This window comes from Aotus nancymaae, unplaced genomic scaffold (genome assembly GCF_030222135.1).
Source record: "Aotus nancymaae isolate 86718 unplaced genomic scaffold, 86718_ANA_hifiasm-v0.15.2.pri h1tg000028l, whole genome shotgun sequence".
In the NCBI taxonomy this organism is placed as follows: domain Eukaryota; kingdom Metazoa; phylum Chordata; class Mammalia; order Primates; family Aotidae; genus Aotus; species Aotus nancymaae.
In genome coordinates, this window is record NW_026988441.1 from 1521724 (window position 1) to 1539790 (window position 18067).

The 18067-nt window shown below is 50.3% G+C and overlaps 1 protein-coding gene across 9 annotated transcripts; it reads left to right on the forward strand.

The window, feature by feature from the left end:
• Positions 1 to 2724: 2724 nt before the first annotated feature.
• LAIR1 (leukocyte associated immunoglobulin like receptor 1) lies at positions 2725 to 14257 on the forward strand. 9 transcript variants are annotated; one of them, XM_012474667.2, is made up of 9 exons: positions 2725 to 2885; positions 3606 to 3641; positions 7475 to 7768; positions 8622 to 8729; positions 11901 to 11939; positions 12287 to 12415; positions 12492 to 12677; positions 12895 to 12947; positions 13497 to 14257. In XM_012474667.2, exons 1-9 carry the CDS (start codon positions 2852 to 2854, stop codon positions 13641 to 13643), a joined length of 1026 nt encoding a protein of 341 aa, XP_012330090.2. In that variant the 5' UTR covers positions 2725 to 2851; the 3' UTR covers positions 13644 to 14257. The 9 variants fall into 9 exon arrangements, 8 of the variants coding, with proteins under 8 accessions (XP_012330090.2, XP_012330096.2, XP_064236935.1 ...); XM_012474673.2 differs by lacking the exon at positions 8622 to 8729 and having other exon boundaries at positions 12509 to 12551; positions 12640 to 12677; XR_001111009.2 differs by lacking the exon at positions 2725 to 2885 and having other exon boundaries at positions 3241 to 3641; positions 12492 to 12551; positions 12640 to 12677; positions 13497 to 13528.
• The last annotated feature ends 3810 nt before the right edge of the window (positions 14258 to 18067 follow it).

An 18067-nucleotide genomic window follows, 5' to 3' on the forward strand; every position in this document is an offset into this window, starting at 1 on the left:
AGATCGCGCCATTGCACTCCAGCCTGGGTAACAAGAGCAAAACTCCGTCTCAAAAAATAATAATAATAATAATAATAATAATAATAATAAAAATAAAGGAAATAAGAAAGCAGTCAAAGCACGTCTACAAACAAAAGAGCAATGAAACACAAAAAGTAGTAAATGAGAAATGAAGAACAAAGAAAACCTATAAGAATTACAGATAATATTTAACAAAAAGACAAAGGCAAGGTTTTTCTCCATCAGTAATACCTCCAGTGTAAATACTTAACTCTGCACTCAGAAGAAAAAGACTGGCTGAATCAATAGGAACCGACTACGTGTTGTCCACAGAAGACTCGTATTAGCCCTAAGGACACACACACGCTACAATTCAAAAAATAAAAACCAGCCGGGCATGCTGGCTCATGCCTGTAATCCCAGCACTTTGGGAGGCCAAGGTGGGTGGATCACAAGGTCAGGAGATCGAGACCATCCTGGCCAACATGGTGAAACCCCGTCTCTACTAAAATACAAAAAACTAGCCAGGTGTGGTGGCGTGTGCCTCTCGTCCCAGCTACTTGGAAAGCTGAGGCAGGGGAATCGCCTGAACCAGGGAGGCAGAGGTTGCGGTGAGCCGAGATCGAGCCACTGCACTTTAGCCTTACAACAGAGCAAGACTGTCACAAAAATAAATAAATAAAATAAAATACCAACAGGTATGGGGCTTGGAGGCTGTAATCTCAGCTACTTGAGAGACCAAGGAGGCTCTCTTGAGCCCAGGAGATCAAGACCAACCTCAACAACACAGCAAGACCCCGTCTCTAAAATAAAAAAAACTAAAAAATCAGCCCGGCCTGATGGCATGGACCTGTACCAGCTGGCATTGGAAGCTGGAGTGGGACAATCACTTGAGCCCAGGAATTCAAGGTTGCAGTGAGCCATGATGACACCACTGCACTGCACTCTGGGTGACAGAAAAAGACACTGTATTTTTAAAAAATTGTTTTAATACAAAATAATACAAAAGATACCTAATGATATTCCAAGCAAATGTCATCCAAGGAAAACAGAGCCGGCAACAGTTAAATATGTTTTAACACAAAATTATTATTATTATTATTATTATTATTATTTCTTTGAGACGGAGTTTCGCTCTTGTTGCCGAGGCTGGAATGCAATAGCTCGATCTCGACTCAACGCAACCTCCGCCTCCTGGGTTCAGGCAATTCTCCTGCCTCAGCCTCCTGAGTAGCTGGGATTACAGGCACGTGCCACCATGCCCAGCTAATTTTTTGTATTTTTAGTAGAAACGGGGTTTCACCACGTTGACCAGGATGGTCTCGATCTCTTGACCTCGTGATCCACCCGCCTCGGCCTCCCAAAGTGCTGGGATTACAGGTGTGAGCCACCGTGCCCGGCCCTAGGAACTCTTGAAGCTCTCAAATAATCCTTGACTCCATGTCCCACATCCCGGGTACACTGATATGAGGGACTGGTTCACAGGCTGCAAGCAGCTCCACCCCCGTGGCTTTCCACACAGAGGTTGCAAGCTGCTGGTGGCTCTACCATTCTGGGCCTGGGGTGGTGCCTCCCTTTGCACGGTGCCCTGGTGGGGGCTCCAACCACACATGTCCCCTCCATACTGCTCTAGTTGCGGTTCTCTGCCTGCCTCAGCCTCCTCAGCAGCTAGGACTACAGGTGCACGCCACTAATTTTTGTATTTTTAGTAGAGACGGTTTCACCATGTTGGCCAGGATGATCTCAATCACTTGACCTCAAGATCCACCCACCTCGGCCTCCTAAAGTTCTGGCATTACAAGCGTGAGCCACCGCGCCTGGCTGATGGTTCTATTTTTAATCTTTTAAGGAACCTCCCCACTGTTCTCTACAGTGATTGCACAATTTTTCATTCCCGCCAAGTATGCAAGGGATCCAGTTTCTCCACATCCTCACCAATACTGTCTCCTTAAACAAATAATATCGGCCGGGCGCAGTGGCTCACGCCTGTAAACCCAGCACTTTGGGAGGCCGAGGCAGGTGGATCATGAGGTCAAGAGATCGAGACCATCCTGGTCAACATGGTGAAACCCCGTCTCTACTAAAAATACAAAAAATTAGCTGGGCACGGTGGCGCGTGCCTGTAATCCCAGCTACTCAGGAGGCTGAGGCAGGAGAATTGCCTGAACCCAGGAGGCGGAGGTTGCGGTGAGCCGAGATCGCGCCATTGCACTCCAGCCTGGGTAACAAGAGCGAAACTCCGTCTCAAAAAAAAAAAAATAATAATAATAATAATAATATCCATTGCAGGATGTTTTTAACATGTTAAATACCTTGCGATTTTAGCAAAGATCACAATATTAAAAACTTGGAGAAGGGTTTCTGTGGCTCCCATTTCAAATACGAGGAAATGTCAGCTTCTGGGTTTGTAACGTCTTGCCCAAGAGCTGCGGCCGCTGACTTGTGGAGTTGGGATGGCGTCCAGGTCAGTTTGTTGCACGACCCCATAGGACAGGGACCTTTATTCTGCCATGTACCCCCGCCCCACCGCCCTCCTGGGCCTAGGTGAGTCCTGGAGGGAGCAGGGAGGACTGGAAAGAGGGTTGGGAGGTCTGGAAAGTTCCCTGCTCCCATAGATTTAGAAAGAGGTGACGCATGGGGTAACTAGCGTCATCTGATCATGCGGGTAAGCGACATTTTTCAGAAACCAAGGCCCTCCCTCTCGTCTCACTAGTGAGAAGTGTGAAAAGAACAGGATAAAAAGCTCTTCCTCTTGTGTGAGGCAGCTGCTGTGGGAGCCCCACAGGCAGGAGGCGCCCGGCCAGCACATCCTGCCCGCTTGCAGCTGCTGCAGAGTTCTGGGACCGGGGTCATGTCTCCCCACCCCACCACCCTCCTGGGCCTAGGTGAGTCCTGGAGGCAGTGGGGAGGACTGGAAAGTTCCCTGCTCAAGGCTGACTCCAGTCCAGAGGATTCTGCTGGGGGGAAGTCTCCTCCTCCCCCAAGACCGCCCTGCTGCTCTCCCCGGGGCCTAAGTATGACCAGAGAAGACCTTGTCCTAAAAACAGGGGCCTCGGTGTGGGGATGAGGTCAGCTTTAAGAGGGGCTGGGGGGCCGGGCGCAGTGGCTCACACCTGTTATCCCAGCACTATGGGAGCCAAGGGGGGTGTATCACCTGAGGTCAGGAGTTTGAGACCAGCCTGGCCAACGTGGTGAAAACCTGTCTCTACAAATACAAAAATTAGCCGGGCGTGGTGGCTCACGCCTGTCATCCCAGTTAGTTGGGAGGCTGAGACAGGAGAATCTCTTGTACCCGGGAGGCAGAGGTTACAGTGAGCCGAGATCGTGCCACTGCACTCCAGCCTGGGAAAGAAGAGCGCAACTCCATCTCCAAAAAATAAAAAAGGGCTTGGGGAGCAGGAGCCTTTTTGGAAGAGGAGACTTTGGGATTTATCTTGAAACCGTTTTGCAGCAAGAAGGATTATACTCAGAAGGTGATGTGGAGGAGGGGTGGTTTGGTCGTTATGAAATGCTGAATGTGCCCAGCTGCATGGAGCCCCCTTTTGATAGCAGCCCGTATGAGGACTGGGTGGTGGGCATTTCTCTCACTGCGGCTTCTCTTCCAGTGCTCTGCCTGGCCCAGACGATCCACACGCGGGAGGGTGAGTCCCGTCTTCATCCCGTCTCCCCAGTCCCCTCTGTACCCCAAGGGCAGTTCTGGGTGGGAGTGATGTTGATTCTCAGAGGGCCTGGAGGGATCCCCTGAAGTGCACCCTAGCTTGCAAACGATTCCAAATGTGAAATGCACAGACCTCACCTCTTTCTCTCCTTCATTCTCCTCCTGTGGCATTTTGCTTTTCTTATTTTTAACTGACAAATCTTTTTTTTTTTTTTAACAAATCTTATTTTTAATTGACAAATAATTATGTATGTTTGTGGGGTACAATGTGATGTTACAACGATGTAAACATTGTGGACAGATTAAATAAGGCTAACTAACATACCAATCACATCACATACCTATTGTGATGAGAATATTTAAAATATACTTTTAGTAATTTTGACACATATAAGTTATTATTAACTATAGTCAGCCTGCTGTGCGATAGATCTCAAAACCTACTCCTCCTGTCTCATCGAAACTTTGTATCATTTGATCGGTGTCTCTCCCAAGCCCTCCACCTCCAGCCCTAATACAATTATTCTACTCTCTACCTCTGTGAGATGACTTGTTTTTCGAGATGGACTTTCACTCTTGTCGCCCAGGCTGGGGTGCAGTGGTGCAATCTCAGCTCACTGCAAACTCTGCCTCCCAGGTTCAAGCGATTCTCCTGCCTCAGCCTCACAAGTAGCCGGGATTACAGGCACACGCCAACACACCTGGCTAATGATTGTATTGTTGGTAGAGATGGGATTTCATCATGTTAGCCAGGCTGGTCTTGAACTCCTGACCTCAGGTGATTCACCTGCCTTGGCCTCCCAAAGTGCTGGGAGTACAGGTGTGAGCCACCACGCCCGGCCGAGATGAACTTTATTTTAGATTCCACATGCGGCGTTTGTCTTTCTGTGCCCGGCTTATTTCACTTAGCCTAATGTCCTCCAGTTCATCCATGTTGTTGGAATGACAGAACGTGCTTCTTTTTCTGGGCTGAGTAATATTCCACTGTGTCTGCACACCACATTTTCCTTACCCATTCCTTTGTGGGTGGACGCTCAGGTTATTTCCACGTCGTGGCTGCTGTGGGTCGTGCTGCAGTCGTCACGGGAGCGGGCGTCACTTCCACACACCGATTTCCACATGACGGTTCAAATCCAACATGACCAAGGCTGAGCCCAGGAGCTTTCCCCAGATGAGCCCACACTTCCCTCGGCAGCTCCTTGGCGGGGAATATGACAGTCCCCAGGGGCAGACTCTGAAGATTCATCCTCTTCTGCGTCCTCCTAGATGCATCCTGTCACCCAGTCCTGGCGATTTCACTCTAAATTGTTCTCATCTTTCCCTCTCTCTTCATGTACTTTTCCTGCGTCTCCCCCACGTGACCCCCCTCCCCTCCACGGCTCCGCGAGGCCGGCCTCAGCCTGTCCATGCCCCGGCTGCCCGCTCCCTTCCTGACACCAGGGACGCTGTGATTTGCGAAAGCACAAACATGGTCATTGGACCGTCCACAGTTTTTAAATTGTGTTCAAAATTTTTCTTTTAATATCTCATTGTAAAGTGAAACATCCTTTTTTCCTCAGAGCCCTTCCTCTGTTTATCTTCAGGTAGAATCAGACCCACGCCCCTCTCTTTGGTCCGGACATGCTGATTTTCCCAGCCACATCCTGTCCCCGTGACTTCGGGCTCACTCATCTCTACATTCCTCCAGCTTCTTTTGCTTTCTCAAACACTCTGTATCCTTCCAACATTGGGCTGTCTCACATGCTGATTTAAAAAAAAATCATTTTAAAAATGACAGAGGAGGCTGGGTGCAGTGCATCACGACTGTAATCCCAGCACTTTGGGAGGCTGAGGCGGGTGGATCACCTGAGGTCAGGAGTTTGAGACCAGCCTGGCCAACATGGGGAAATCCTGTCTCTATTAAAAATACAAAAATTAGCTGGGTGTGGTGACGGGTGACTGTAATCCAGCTACGCGGGAGGCTGAGGCAAGAGAATTGCTTGAACCTGGGAGGTGGAGGTTGCAGTGAGCCGAGATTGTGCCACTGCACTCCAGCTTGGACAACAGAGCGAGACTCTGTCTCAAAAAACAAAAAATAAAATAAGATAAAATAAAATAAACAATGAAAACTGCGTGTTTATCATGTCCAGTATGATGCTGTGGGCTATGCGCAGTGTGGAACGGCTACATCGAGCTAGGTCACGCAGGCATTCCTCCCGTGCTAATCACTTCTTGTGGTGAGAACGCTTAGAATCACCTTTATTAGCAATGTCCAGTAATGCAATACATTGTTGTTAACTGTAGTCACTGTGTTGTACATTACATCTCTTGAGTTGATTTCTCCTCTCTAACTAAAACTTTGTATCCTTTATAGCGACATTCCCTGGCTGATTTTCCCCCTTTGAGTGCCCTGGTGTCCCGTCTGCTCAGCTCGGGTAGCTTCTACTCCTCCCTCAGCTCTCAGCTCAATAGCACTTCCCCCGTCTTTGCCAAGGAGGTCAGCTCCACCGCCCACCGGCCCCGAGATGCCCACACTTAACCACAGGAAGCTGACTGCAGTTCACAGCTGCATATTTGGACAATTCTTCCATCAGTATCTGTCCTCCCTTCTAGACATCCACCTCCCAAAGGCAGGCATCCTGTGTGTGTCTCTCACATTTGTGGAAATAGCAGCCCATGAAAAGTGTCTTTAAACAGATTGACAAGCAACTGAGATATGCTTAAAAGAACGAGAAATGGACAAATGGGTGGGTTTGGGGAGATGGCGGAAGGATACAAATTTCAGCTAGACAGGAGGAGTAAGTTGAGGATGGTGCAAGGTGGTGACTGGATTAATCACAATGTATTGCATGCTTGAAAACCGCTAAGAGGGCAGATTTTAAACGTTCTCACCACGAAAATACTATGCAAACTAAGGTTATACTAATTAGCCTGATTCAGCCACTCCACAGTGTATACCTGTATCAAAGCATCATGTTGCAAACCTTCAATAGATGCAGTTTTGATTTGTCAATCATAAAGAATGATAAAGTATGGATGAGCGAATTGAAGCCTTGCCAGCTCTCTGCCCTGGTCAGGGATTTTGCTGATTTTGACACAACGTTTACTGTTTCAGGGTTTCAAACCCACCTTTCCTCCTCCACCCTAAGCCCAGAGACAAATGGGGTTTTCCAAGAGCCTTAATAACAGGGAAATGCAAATTAGGCTGAGAAGAAAGCAGAGACTTTAGAGGAAAACCCAGAGGTGGTGGCTCCACAGAGACTTGCATTAGTAGCGGGGACCTGTCACCGGCTGGGCTGCTTCAAGCAGATCAGGGCTGGGGGCTTCCCCCTCCCACCCACCAGACCCTCACAGGAGCCTGGCAACCCCCATCCCGCACTCAGTCCCACCCTGGGACCGGTCAGTGCCCTCAGGCCCCAGCACCCATCATCTCCAGAACCCTCACTTCCCTGTCCCCTGTCCTTCACGAGTGACCATGTCATCCCCATGCTGTACCTCCCTCCCACCCTCGGTCCGTCTGGAAAGTGGCCCTGGGCTCTGCAGCAGACACGAAGGGCCCCAGGCTGCTCTGACTCTTCCCACGTGACCCTGAGCGAGGCTCAAGCTGTGAGCAAGTCTCAGGGTCCTTAGTGTCCACTGGGAAAATAACTCCGCAGTGATGAGAATTCACACACAGGTGGAAGGTGCAGGAAGCAGGAAATGTTCTGAAGTCGGGCTGTGGTTGTGGCTGCACAGTTGTGTAAGTTTGCTAAAAACCCTGAATTGTGATGCGAATGACATGTGTGGCATGGTGACTTCCTACAGTGGACACTGAGTCCTTCTCTGCTTCCCTCCTAGGGGCCCTGCCCAGACCCTCCATCTCGGTTGAGCCAGGCACTGTGATCCCCCGGGGGAGCCCTGTGACCTTCCACTGCCAGGGCCCAGTTGGGGTTCACGCATTCCGCCTGGAGAGGGTGAATAGATCCCAGTACAAAGATAATGATAAAGTGTCTCTAGTTAGCCCATTTTTGTCAGAGGCCACATTCCGCATTGACTCAGTGAGTGAAGACAGCGCCGGGCGCTATCGCTGCATCTATCATAAGGCCTCCAGATGGTCTGAGTACAGTGAGCAGCTGCGGCTGGAGGTGGAAGGTGAGGACGTCACCTGGGCCCTGCCATAGTCTCAGCTCTGCCCTCGAGCTTGTCCCCAGGTCCCTGGGCCCTGTCCCAGCTGCTGTCCTCCCTCTGTGGCCACCTTGCCCTCCTCCTGACCTCCAAGCCCCCCCTCCCCCTCCCCCTCCCCCTCCCCCTCCCCCTCTGCGCACAGCTCCCCTCTGCCCTCACACCTGCTTAGGTCCTGGCACCCTGGTCCCCTCTGGACACCACGGATGGCCTGGACACTCAGCCCAGCAGCGGGTGGGCTCAGAGCTGCCTCTGCTTGGCTGGGTGGGGAGTGGGTTCCCAGAGATTAGGGGGCAACCCCCCTATAAGGGGCTGAGAGTCTTTTCACACAGGATGGATGGTCCACTTGTTATTCCTTGTCACTGAGCCAGAACCTGCCCCAGGGAATGTGGTTCCTCCTGCTGTGGCTCATCTCCCATTGGGCGGAACACAGGGTCCAGGGGTGGCTCCTGACCAGGGCTGGACAGTACTGTGGGAAATCCTCTGGTATGTGGCCACACGGACCCCTGTGTGTGCTCAGCCGCAGAGATGTCCTGGAGTCAAAGTCCAATCCACTTTCATGTCCCCTCAGGGCCTCAAAGGAGTCCCCTAAGGTCAAGCAGAGCTGGTGGGGGGAGTGGAGCAGAGGGAGTGACCAGCCCCTGGCAGAATGGGCCAAGCAGTGGGGCTCTCCCAGCCTTCTGTCCCCTGCCCCATTTTCTCCGGAGTCTTGGGACATTGTCTGGGATTATGTGATGAAATGGGGCTTTTGGAGGGGGCTCAGTGGGGAGGAGGACAGGTTGGATGGGACGGTTCTAAATATTTCTCCTGCCCTTGTTTACAGGAACCCCTGGGGGTGCCAACTTCCCCTCGTACCCACCCCGCTCCCCACACAGCAACTCCTCCTCCCCCCGTCCCACTCCCCCCTGCACCGAGCTCAGCACCTCAGTAGGTCAGTAGTATGTTCCTCAGCAGGAGGGGATTACAGCGGGATCTGTGCTGGGGGTGCAGCTCTGGGTCCAGCCCTGGGCCCTGGGCTTGGAGTCAAGGACTAGGGAGACCGTGGGAAGGGACTGACACCACCCAGCTCTGGGAGGTCGCTGATGCTCATAGAGACCACAGCAGCAATGGTGCCGCGAGTGCAACCTCACTCCTAGGCTGATTCTCTAACTCCTCCTCCTCTCTAATATGCAACGCAGAAATTCAAGTTTCTTGCTCAAAGGCAGGAGGCTATGAAGGAGCAGGGGCAGGGGCAGGGGCCGCCCACCCGGGCAGCCACACCTCAGACTTCCGGGCTTGCCCGAGCTCCACGCTGCCCCTTTGTGGATGTGTCCTCACCATTCACCCCGCTCTGCACCTGCCAGTGACTGAGAACTCACCTTCCAACCTGGGACACCCAGAGAGGGACCAGGAGGCTCCTGTTGGCTATGTGATTTCCAGGGGAGGCCTGAACAGTGGAGTAAGGTCCCTTACGAGGAGGACGGTGTCAGAGGAAGGGGACATAGCCTGTGCACGGTGACCAGGATGAAGTCATGAGGCTTCCCTTCTATCTGGCTCTGCCCCTGGACTCTGTGATGGGAGTAAAGCTGCCCCAGGTCCCTGGGTGTCAAGTTGTCCACCTCCCGCTGTGGTCTGTGACCAGAACCTCCCAGGCGAGGACACGGGGTCAGAAGCCATCCACAGACCCTTCCCTACCTGTGTTCCCATCACTAGAGTGGTCATCTCTGACCTAGACCAGTGACAGTCTGTAAGGCTTGGGCTCTGAGCTCAGGCAGGTGGGACCAGGGGCTAAGGCCACATGGGAGGTGGGAGGAGTGATGCTGTGCTCCATCTAGACCCCCTCAGAGGCTCCTGGGCTGCCAGGGTGCAGTGGGACATGCTCCTGAGTCCAGCAGACCTGGTTCAAGTCCAGTGTCTGGTTTTAATTAGCCTTCTGTCTGCAGGAATGTCTTCCCTCTCCTTGTCTCCCTCTCCTTCCCTCTCTCCTCTCTCATCTTTCATGCAGTGACATATAAAGGTTACGACGACAGACCCTCCTTGCAGTCAGATTGCTGGGTTCATGGTTCAAATCCCAGTGGTTCTGCCACCCCTCAGCTGTATGCCTGATGGTGACCCACACAAACCTCCTGTGTCCCAAATTCCTCATGTGAAAAATAGGCAGTGAAAAAGCTGTCCTTGCAGAATCATTTAGGGGAGGCCAGGCGCAGTGGCTCACACCTGTAATCCCAGCACTCTGGGAGGCTGAGGTGGGTGGATCACGAGATCAGGAGTTCAAGACCAGCCTGGCCAATATGGTGAAACCCTGTCTCTACCAAAAATATTTTTAAAAATTAGCCAGGCATGGTAGTGGTCACCTGTAACAGGCCCAGCTACTGGGGAGGCTGAGGCAGAGAATTGCTTGAACCCAGGAGGCCAAAATCATGCCACTGCACTCCAGCCTGGGTGACAGAGCATCTCAAAACAAAGGAAAAAAAGAATTGTTTAGGGGACACTTGAGTTCGGGTACACACAGTGCTTCCATCAGTGCTGATGAGAAAACTCCCAAGGAGGGTGAAGTATTTTGTACTCACAGGGACTGTGCCAGGCACAGAAGCCTCCGGGTTTGATGCACCATGAATGAGAAGAAATGGCGTCCCGCCCTGTGAACCTCAATGGGGAGAAATAGTTAGAATGAGTAACAGAAATGCACATATGCCTTCACATGCATGCACAAATAAAAATGTATGATTTGCAATGTATAACTTCAGATCTATAATTTAAATTATATTAAATATGTTTACATCATATATTACATATATAAGAAACATATAAAAATATGTTAGTGAATCACTACATATGACTATAATGTATATTATATATTATATGAAATATATATTTACAATATATAGTGTAATAAATTTCAAGTGTTATAATTAATAAATAAATATAGGTATTCATGTAAATATATATTATCTATTATGTATAATTATAATAGAAAAACATTTTATAGTTAATTATAGGTTTATCAGCAATATAAATTACACATTATATATTATAGCGAATATATGTAACATATAAGTAATTATAAATCATATACACTTAACATTATATACATTAAATTGTATGTAATGTCAAGATTACATAATTAAAATATATATTTGTTATATATTATACATTTGCACAATACATGATACATATAACCATAAATATTATAAAAGTGTAATATTGCACATACATAGTACATATGTAATTTTTTTAAATGGTGGCAAATGTTGTAAAGACCAAGCCCAGGCAGTCATGGCGTAGAATAAAGCATAGTGTGCTGGATCTTGGACCCTGGAGGAGGTGTGAGGGAAGGACGCTCCAAGACAGAATGTCTGCCTTTCTTGAAGGATATTGAAGACCCTGCCTCCACACAGGGGAGGGGAGGGGCCGCTGTTCCTGGAAGAGGGACACTGGTTTGGGGGAGCCCTGCAGGACCCCATTTAATCACCTGTGAAGTAGGTAGCAGTGTGCACTGTGCAGAGGAGGGTGGATGATCGAGATGACAGACAAGCCCTGAACAAGGAGCCTGGCCGGTGCCGCACACACTCGCCCGCTAGCTGCAGGCCTCCAGGAAACAGGAGCACAGTGGGACTTGGATTCTTCCCACAGGAGGGTGGGTTACATCCCCCATCAGGGGTTTGCCGCTAGGGCAGATAAAATCAGACATAGGGATTCTAGCATTCTGGTGAGAACCCAGAAGGAGGTCACGGAGGGAAGGGCTCTTTTCCTCTTCTTACGGGTGGCTGGTCTCTGCCTAGATCCGCAGAGGGCAGAGAGCAGCGATGTCTAACACAGCTCACGCCAAGGAAACGCGCTGTATCTGCACCATCCAGTAGGGATGGCATTAGGCACGTGTGGTCACTGAGCCCTCGGGGCGCAGACAGTGCAGCTAGCTTCTCATGCCATTTAAATATCAATAGCAACGTGTGACTTTCATTCTGGACAGCAGATGTAGAAAGTTTCCATCATCACAGAAGACTCTGCTGGGGGGGTGCTGGGGAATGAAGGGAGATTCCTGCAGTGGTCGTGGGAGGACTCAGAACCTTTTCTGTCCAGCTCAGGGCTCTGCCTCCACCTCCTTCTGATTCCTTCCTCCCAGGACCCACGCCGAGGCCTTCAGACAACAGTAACAATGAGTGTGAGTGATGGGGACTGTGGGGCATGAGCTTGGTGTGTCCCTCTTGGGGAAGGAGAAAGAGGTCAGGCTTTGGGGTTGGTCAGATTCCCGCTCTGCCAATGGCTGGCTGTGTCCCTGTGCAGAGGACCCCAGCACTCAGGACCCCAGTGGTGGAAGAAGGGGATGATGATCCCTGTGCTGCAGGACTGTTTTCCCCCGAGACATTTTAATCGCTGTGCTGTGGGAAGATTATTTATCTGAGAGATCTGATATATTAGTAAGTCTGTGACACACACATGATATGTGTGTGGTATACAGTAGTGCTCAATAAGTACACACTGCTGAACACCTGTTTCGGTCTTTCTTAGATGCCCCTGCTCCCCAAGGCCTGAACGCTGAGCATCTTTATATTCTCATCGCGGTCTCGGTGGTCTTCCTCTTTTGTCTCTTCCTCCTGGTCCTCTTCTTCCTCCATCGCCAGAATCAGATAAAGCAGGGTAGGTGTCAGGGGCAGGGTGGAGTGACTTGGGGAAGCTGTCAGGAGACGCTAGGAAGAAGGTCTCCTTAATTCAGACCCCGACTGTCCTCAGGGCCCCCCAGAAGCAAGGATGAGGAGCAGAAGCCACAGCAGAGGTGAGGCCCCCGGGAATGAGTCCTGGACGTCCATCCAGTCCTCTGCCACCAGGCTGCCCCTAATGTTCATTGTTATTTTTCCTCTCAGGCCCAACCTGGCTGTTGATGTTTTAGAGAGAAAAGCAGGTAAAGGAGGAGGAGGAGGGACAGGCCTGGGACGGGGAAGTGGGAACTTGGTGCCAATCCAGATGCAATGCGGGGGGAGAGGGGAAGAATCTTCAGGAACATTCTAGAAGGTCATATTATAGATTGGGTGCAGGATGACATCTGAAGCTGGGGGTCTCAGGCAGATTTGCCCTGTGACATCCTCCCTACGAAACTGACCATGTGTCTTGTCCCCCAGACATGACCACAGTTGATGCACTTCCTGAGAAGGACAGAGAGACCAGCACCTCGGTGAGCCTTCCTGCTAGTTATCAAAGTACCCCAGATTTAGCAGCTTAAAAAAAGTCTCAGTTCCTTGGGTCAGGAATTCAGGAGTTGCTCAGCTGGGCAGTTCCAGCTCACAGTCTGTGCTGAGGTTGCTGTCGAGAGGTCGCCCAGGGCTGTGTGCATCTGAAGGGTCCTGTGGGCTGGAGGCTCCACATCTGAGACGCTCACTCCCGCAGCTGCGGCAGGAGGCCTCTGTTCCTCTCACAGGGCCTCTCCACGCTGCCAGCTTCTCCCAGAGGGAGGTACTCAAGGGTGTGGGGAGGGCAGAAGCACGATGTCTTTTGCCTCAGCTTGGAAGTCAGGAGTCTTCCCTTCTGCCTTGTTCACTGTCACATAGACCAACCCTAATATCCTGTGGGTGGGCTCTTCACACGGATGCAATTTCAGGAGCGAGTCCTCAAGGCCCATGGAGATGGCAACCACAGCCCTCCATCCCCACAGCCCTCCATCCCCACAGCCCCACATCCTCACCCTCCACCAGCCTCTCCCTCACCCTGTCTCTCTCTCTCCCAGGCCCCGGCTTCAGGGCGCCCCCAGGAGGTGACGTATGCTCAGCTGGACCACAGGGCCCTCACACGCAGGACAGCCCAGGCTGTGTCCCCACAGTCCACAGAGCCCCTGGCCGAGGCCAGCACGTACGCAGCCATTGTCAAACGCTGACTCCTGGCCCACCTGGCCTCTGCACCTGAAGACTCTAGGAAAAGCCTGAAGCAGCCCTTTGGAAGGCTTCCGCTTGGACTCATCCTCGTCTGGAAAGGCCCCCCAGGCAGATTTCCTGGAGACAAGAGCTGGAGCCTGGAGGTTTCTAACCAGCATGTGGAAGGCTCATTAGCCAACTGGTCCCTTCTACAATTGAGCAGCTCCTTGGACAGACTGAATCTCAGTTGATTCCAGAGACCCAGCTACAGTTACCTGGCTGTTTCTAGAGAACCAGCTTTACTCACCTGACTGTTTCCAGAGACCCAGCTAAAGTCACTTGCCTCTTCTGGAGGCCCAGCTACGGCCATCAGGCTATTTCCAGAAACCCAGCTACTGCCAGTCAGCTGATTTCCTGAGTAGCGATGCAGCCCCCAAACTGGTCCCAGGTGTCTCCTGTGAACCTCCAGTGACCCCAGAGGCTTTGCTGTAATTATCTTCCCTGCTGACCCCAAAGACCTGCCTAGAAGTCAAGTGCTAACCTTGAGACTGCGCTATACACACCCAGCTGACAGCTAAGCCCAATTCTCTGCATCACGCTTTCCTCTGTGCATCAATAAATTATTCTGAAGACTTCACATCTGGCAGCCCTGTTCCTGGTCCTGGGTGCACAGGTCACTTGGACCCAGCCTCTGCCTTCGCAGTTGTTCAAAGCTGAGTAAAGGAAACAGAACCTACAAAGGAGGTGTCAGAAAAAAAGCATTTCCTTTTTCAAATTTAATTGATCAAGACTGTACATATTCAAGGCGTCAAATATGATAATTTGTTATACACATATATTGTGCAACGATAACCACAATCATCTCTTTTTTTTTTTTCCAAGATGGAGTTTCGCTTTTGTTGCCCAGGCTGGAGTGCAGTGGCACAATCTTGGCTCACCACAACCTTTGCCTCCCAGGTTCAAGCGATTCTCCTGCCTCAGTCTTCCGAGTAGCTGGGATTACAGGCATGCACCACTATGCCTGGCGAATTTTTTTTTTTTTTTTTTTTTCAGACGGAATTTCGCTCTTGTTACCCAGGCTGGAGTGCAATGGCGCGATCTCGGCTCACCACAACCTCCGCCTCCTGGGTTCAGGCAATTCTCCTGCCTCAGCCTCCTGAGTAGCTGGGATTACAGGCACGCACCACCATGCCCAGCTAATTTTTTGTATTTTTAGTAGAGACGGGGTTTCACCATGTTGACCAGGATGGTCTCAATCTCTTGACCTCGTGATCCACCCGCCTCGGCCTCCCAAAGTGCTGGGATTACAGGCGTGAGCCACCGCGCCCGGCCAAATTTTTGTATTTTTAGTGGAGACGGGGTTTCACTATGTTGGCCAGGCTGGTCTCGAACCCCCAACCTCAGGTGATTCACCCGCCTCGGCTTCCCAAAGTGCTGGGATTACAGGTGCGAGCCACCATACCTGGCTGATAACCACAATCAAATTCACCAGCGCACCCATCACCACGGATACTAGATATTAGATATCCCGAACTTGCCCATCTTAGGACTTCATGTTGGTGTCAGTGTTTTCTGACAAAGCACGTGTATCAGGAATGAATGAAGGAGGTTCAGCTGGGTGAAGGCAGAGAGCTGACCCTACCAGTCCACACCTGCACATACATGCACAGGAATGCATGCTCTCACACACATGCATACACAGGTGGACAGATGTGCACGCACACTCCCATGCCCAGGAAACCAAGACGCCATTGAGCCTGCTCTGGCCGAGGCGCATCCGAGTATCCGCCCTACCTGTAGGGTCTGTTTTTTGTTGTTGTTTTGCTTTTTTTTTTGAGACGGAGTCTTGCTCTGTCGCCCAGGCTGGAGTGCAATGGTGCGGTCTCGGTTCACTGCAACTTCTGCCTCCCAGGTTCAAGCGATTCTCCTGCCTCAGCCTCCCGAGTAGCTGGGATTACAGGCGCGCACCACCATGCCCGGCCACTTTTTGTATTTTTAGTAGAGACAGGGTTTCACCATGTTGGCCAGGCTGGTCTCGAACTCCTGACCTCGTGATCCACCCGCCTTGGCCTCCCAAGTGCTGGGATTACAGGTATGAGCCACCGTGCCGGGCCCGTCTTTAAAAAACAAAAACAAAACCCTAAACAGTAACAAGATTGAAGTGGAGACTCCAGTGGGCATAGCTTCTGGTGAGACCCCACCTGAGGAGAACTGCGCGTGTAAACAAATATCAAAACATTTGATATGATTCGGCTCCATGTCTCCATCCAAAATCTCATCTTGAATTGTAATCCCCACAATCCCCACGTGTCAAGGGAGAGACCAGGTGGAGGTAATTGAATCATTGGGGCAGTTTTCCCCATGCTGTTCTCTGATAGTGAGTGAGTTCTCCTGAGATCTGACGGTTTTATAAGTATTTGGTAATTCCTCCTGTGTCCATTCTCCTTCCTGCTTGCTTGAGAAGATGCCTGCTTCCCCTTCACCTTCTGGCATGGTTCTAAGTTTCCTGAGGCCTCCTCAGCCATGCTGAACTGTGAGGCAATTAAACCTCTTCCCCTTATAAATCACCCAGTCTCGGGTAGTTCTTTATAGAAGCGTGAAAACAGAGTAATACAACATTTGTACTCCATAACTATTCACCATTATTAACTGTCAATGAAAAAAGAATACTAAACAATCCCAGAAAAGCAAACCTAACAAACGAATGAAGGGACCCGGACAAGAAGCCTGCATGCCCATTACAAAGAGAGCACTTAAAAATATTTTTTATAGAAAGATTTTTAATTCAGCAAAAATTCAGCCAGCTCTATGGGGCAGTTGCTAATTTAGTTCTAGGCAAACATTGACATATTAAATTCTCCTACAAACACTCCACAGCGTGCCCTATATTATTTTCCTCTTTAAAAAAAAAAAAAGAAACTATGGACCAAGACTTGAAGTAACTTGTCCAAGGTCAGCCATGTCTCAGCGGCGGGGGCTTCAGACCCTCATGAGGCTCCCGACTCCACGTTGTGAACCCCTGGGCAGGCTGCAGCTCACTGTGCTGGAAGGGTTCTGTCCTGGTTCAAAGAAGGTGGGTGCCTGGCTGGCTACCCAATTTTAATTGGCACTGAGATTTAATTTCCTCCTGGGATCTACTTCCCAATGCTGTACCCTGTATCTTTGCTTTCATGTGTGAACATCCTGACTGATTTTTCCTCCTCTTCACATGGGACACATTCCCCCTGCTCTGTCTCTGTCCCTGTCTCTCTCTCTTTCTGTCTTTCTCTTTCTGGGTGTCTCGTCTCTTTTTCCGCATCTCTGTCTTTCTTCTCTGGTTGTTTTTCAACCATCAGCAAAGTGTTTTCTCCCATAACATCTTGTTTGACTCTGACTCTGAGGGTGACAGCTGGGTAAATGAACTCTTTTTTTTTTTTTTTTTTTTTTTTTTTTTTGAGACGGAGTCTCGCTCTTGTTACCCAGGCTGGAGTGCAATGGCGCGATCTCGGCTCACCGCAACCTCCGCCTCCTGGGTTCAGGCAATTCTCCTGCCTCAGCCTCCTGAGTAGCTGGGATTACAGGCACGCGCCACCGTGCCCAGCTAATTTTTTTTGTATTAGTAGAGACGGGGTTTCACAATGTTGACCAGGATGGTCTCGATCTCTTGACCTCGTGATCCACCCGCCTCGGCCTCCCAAAGTGCTGGGATTACAGGCTTGAGCCACCGCGCCCGGCCAAATGAACTCTTTAGCAAAAGGTGAACAGTCTGGATATAGCAGAGGATTTGTGAATTTTTTTACCCCTTGCAGAGCACAGGAGGGCTGAGCAGGTCCCAGTGTCTGCCCAGTGTAAGGAAGTCCAGGAAGTTCGGGCAGTGAGGTCACAGTGGAAAAGGACAGATACAGTTTAGGGGAAATGAAGCAAAAACACCAAACTTGTTATTAGTAGAAAGAGGAAGAGCCAAGAGAGAGGACAGAACATCAGATGCAGGGACTCTTTCTTTCTTTCTCTTTCCTTTCCTTTTTTCTTTTCCTTCCTCTCTCTCTCTCTGTCTCTCTCTCTCTCTCTCTGTCTCTCTCCTTTTTTTTTTTAACGGAGTCTTGCTCTGCCACCCAGGCTGGAGTGAAGTGGCACAATTACTGCAGCCTCCGCCTACCGGGTTCAAGCGATTCTCCTGCCTCAGCCTCCTGAGTAGCTGGGATTACAGGCGCTTGCCACCACACCTGGCTAATTTTTGTATTTTTAGTAGAGATGGGGTTTCACCATGTTGGTCAGGCTGATCTCGAACTCCTGACCTCAGGTGATCTGCCTGCCTCAGCCTCCCAAAGTGCTGGGATTACAGGTGTGAGCCACCACGCCCAGCCCCAACTTCATTCTTTTGATGAAGATATCCAATTTGTGCAACATAATTTATTGAAGAGACTCTTTAATTGTGCTTTTTTTTTTACTTTTTTTTTTGAGACAGAGT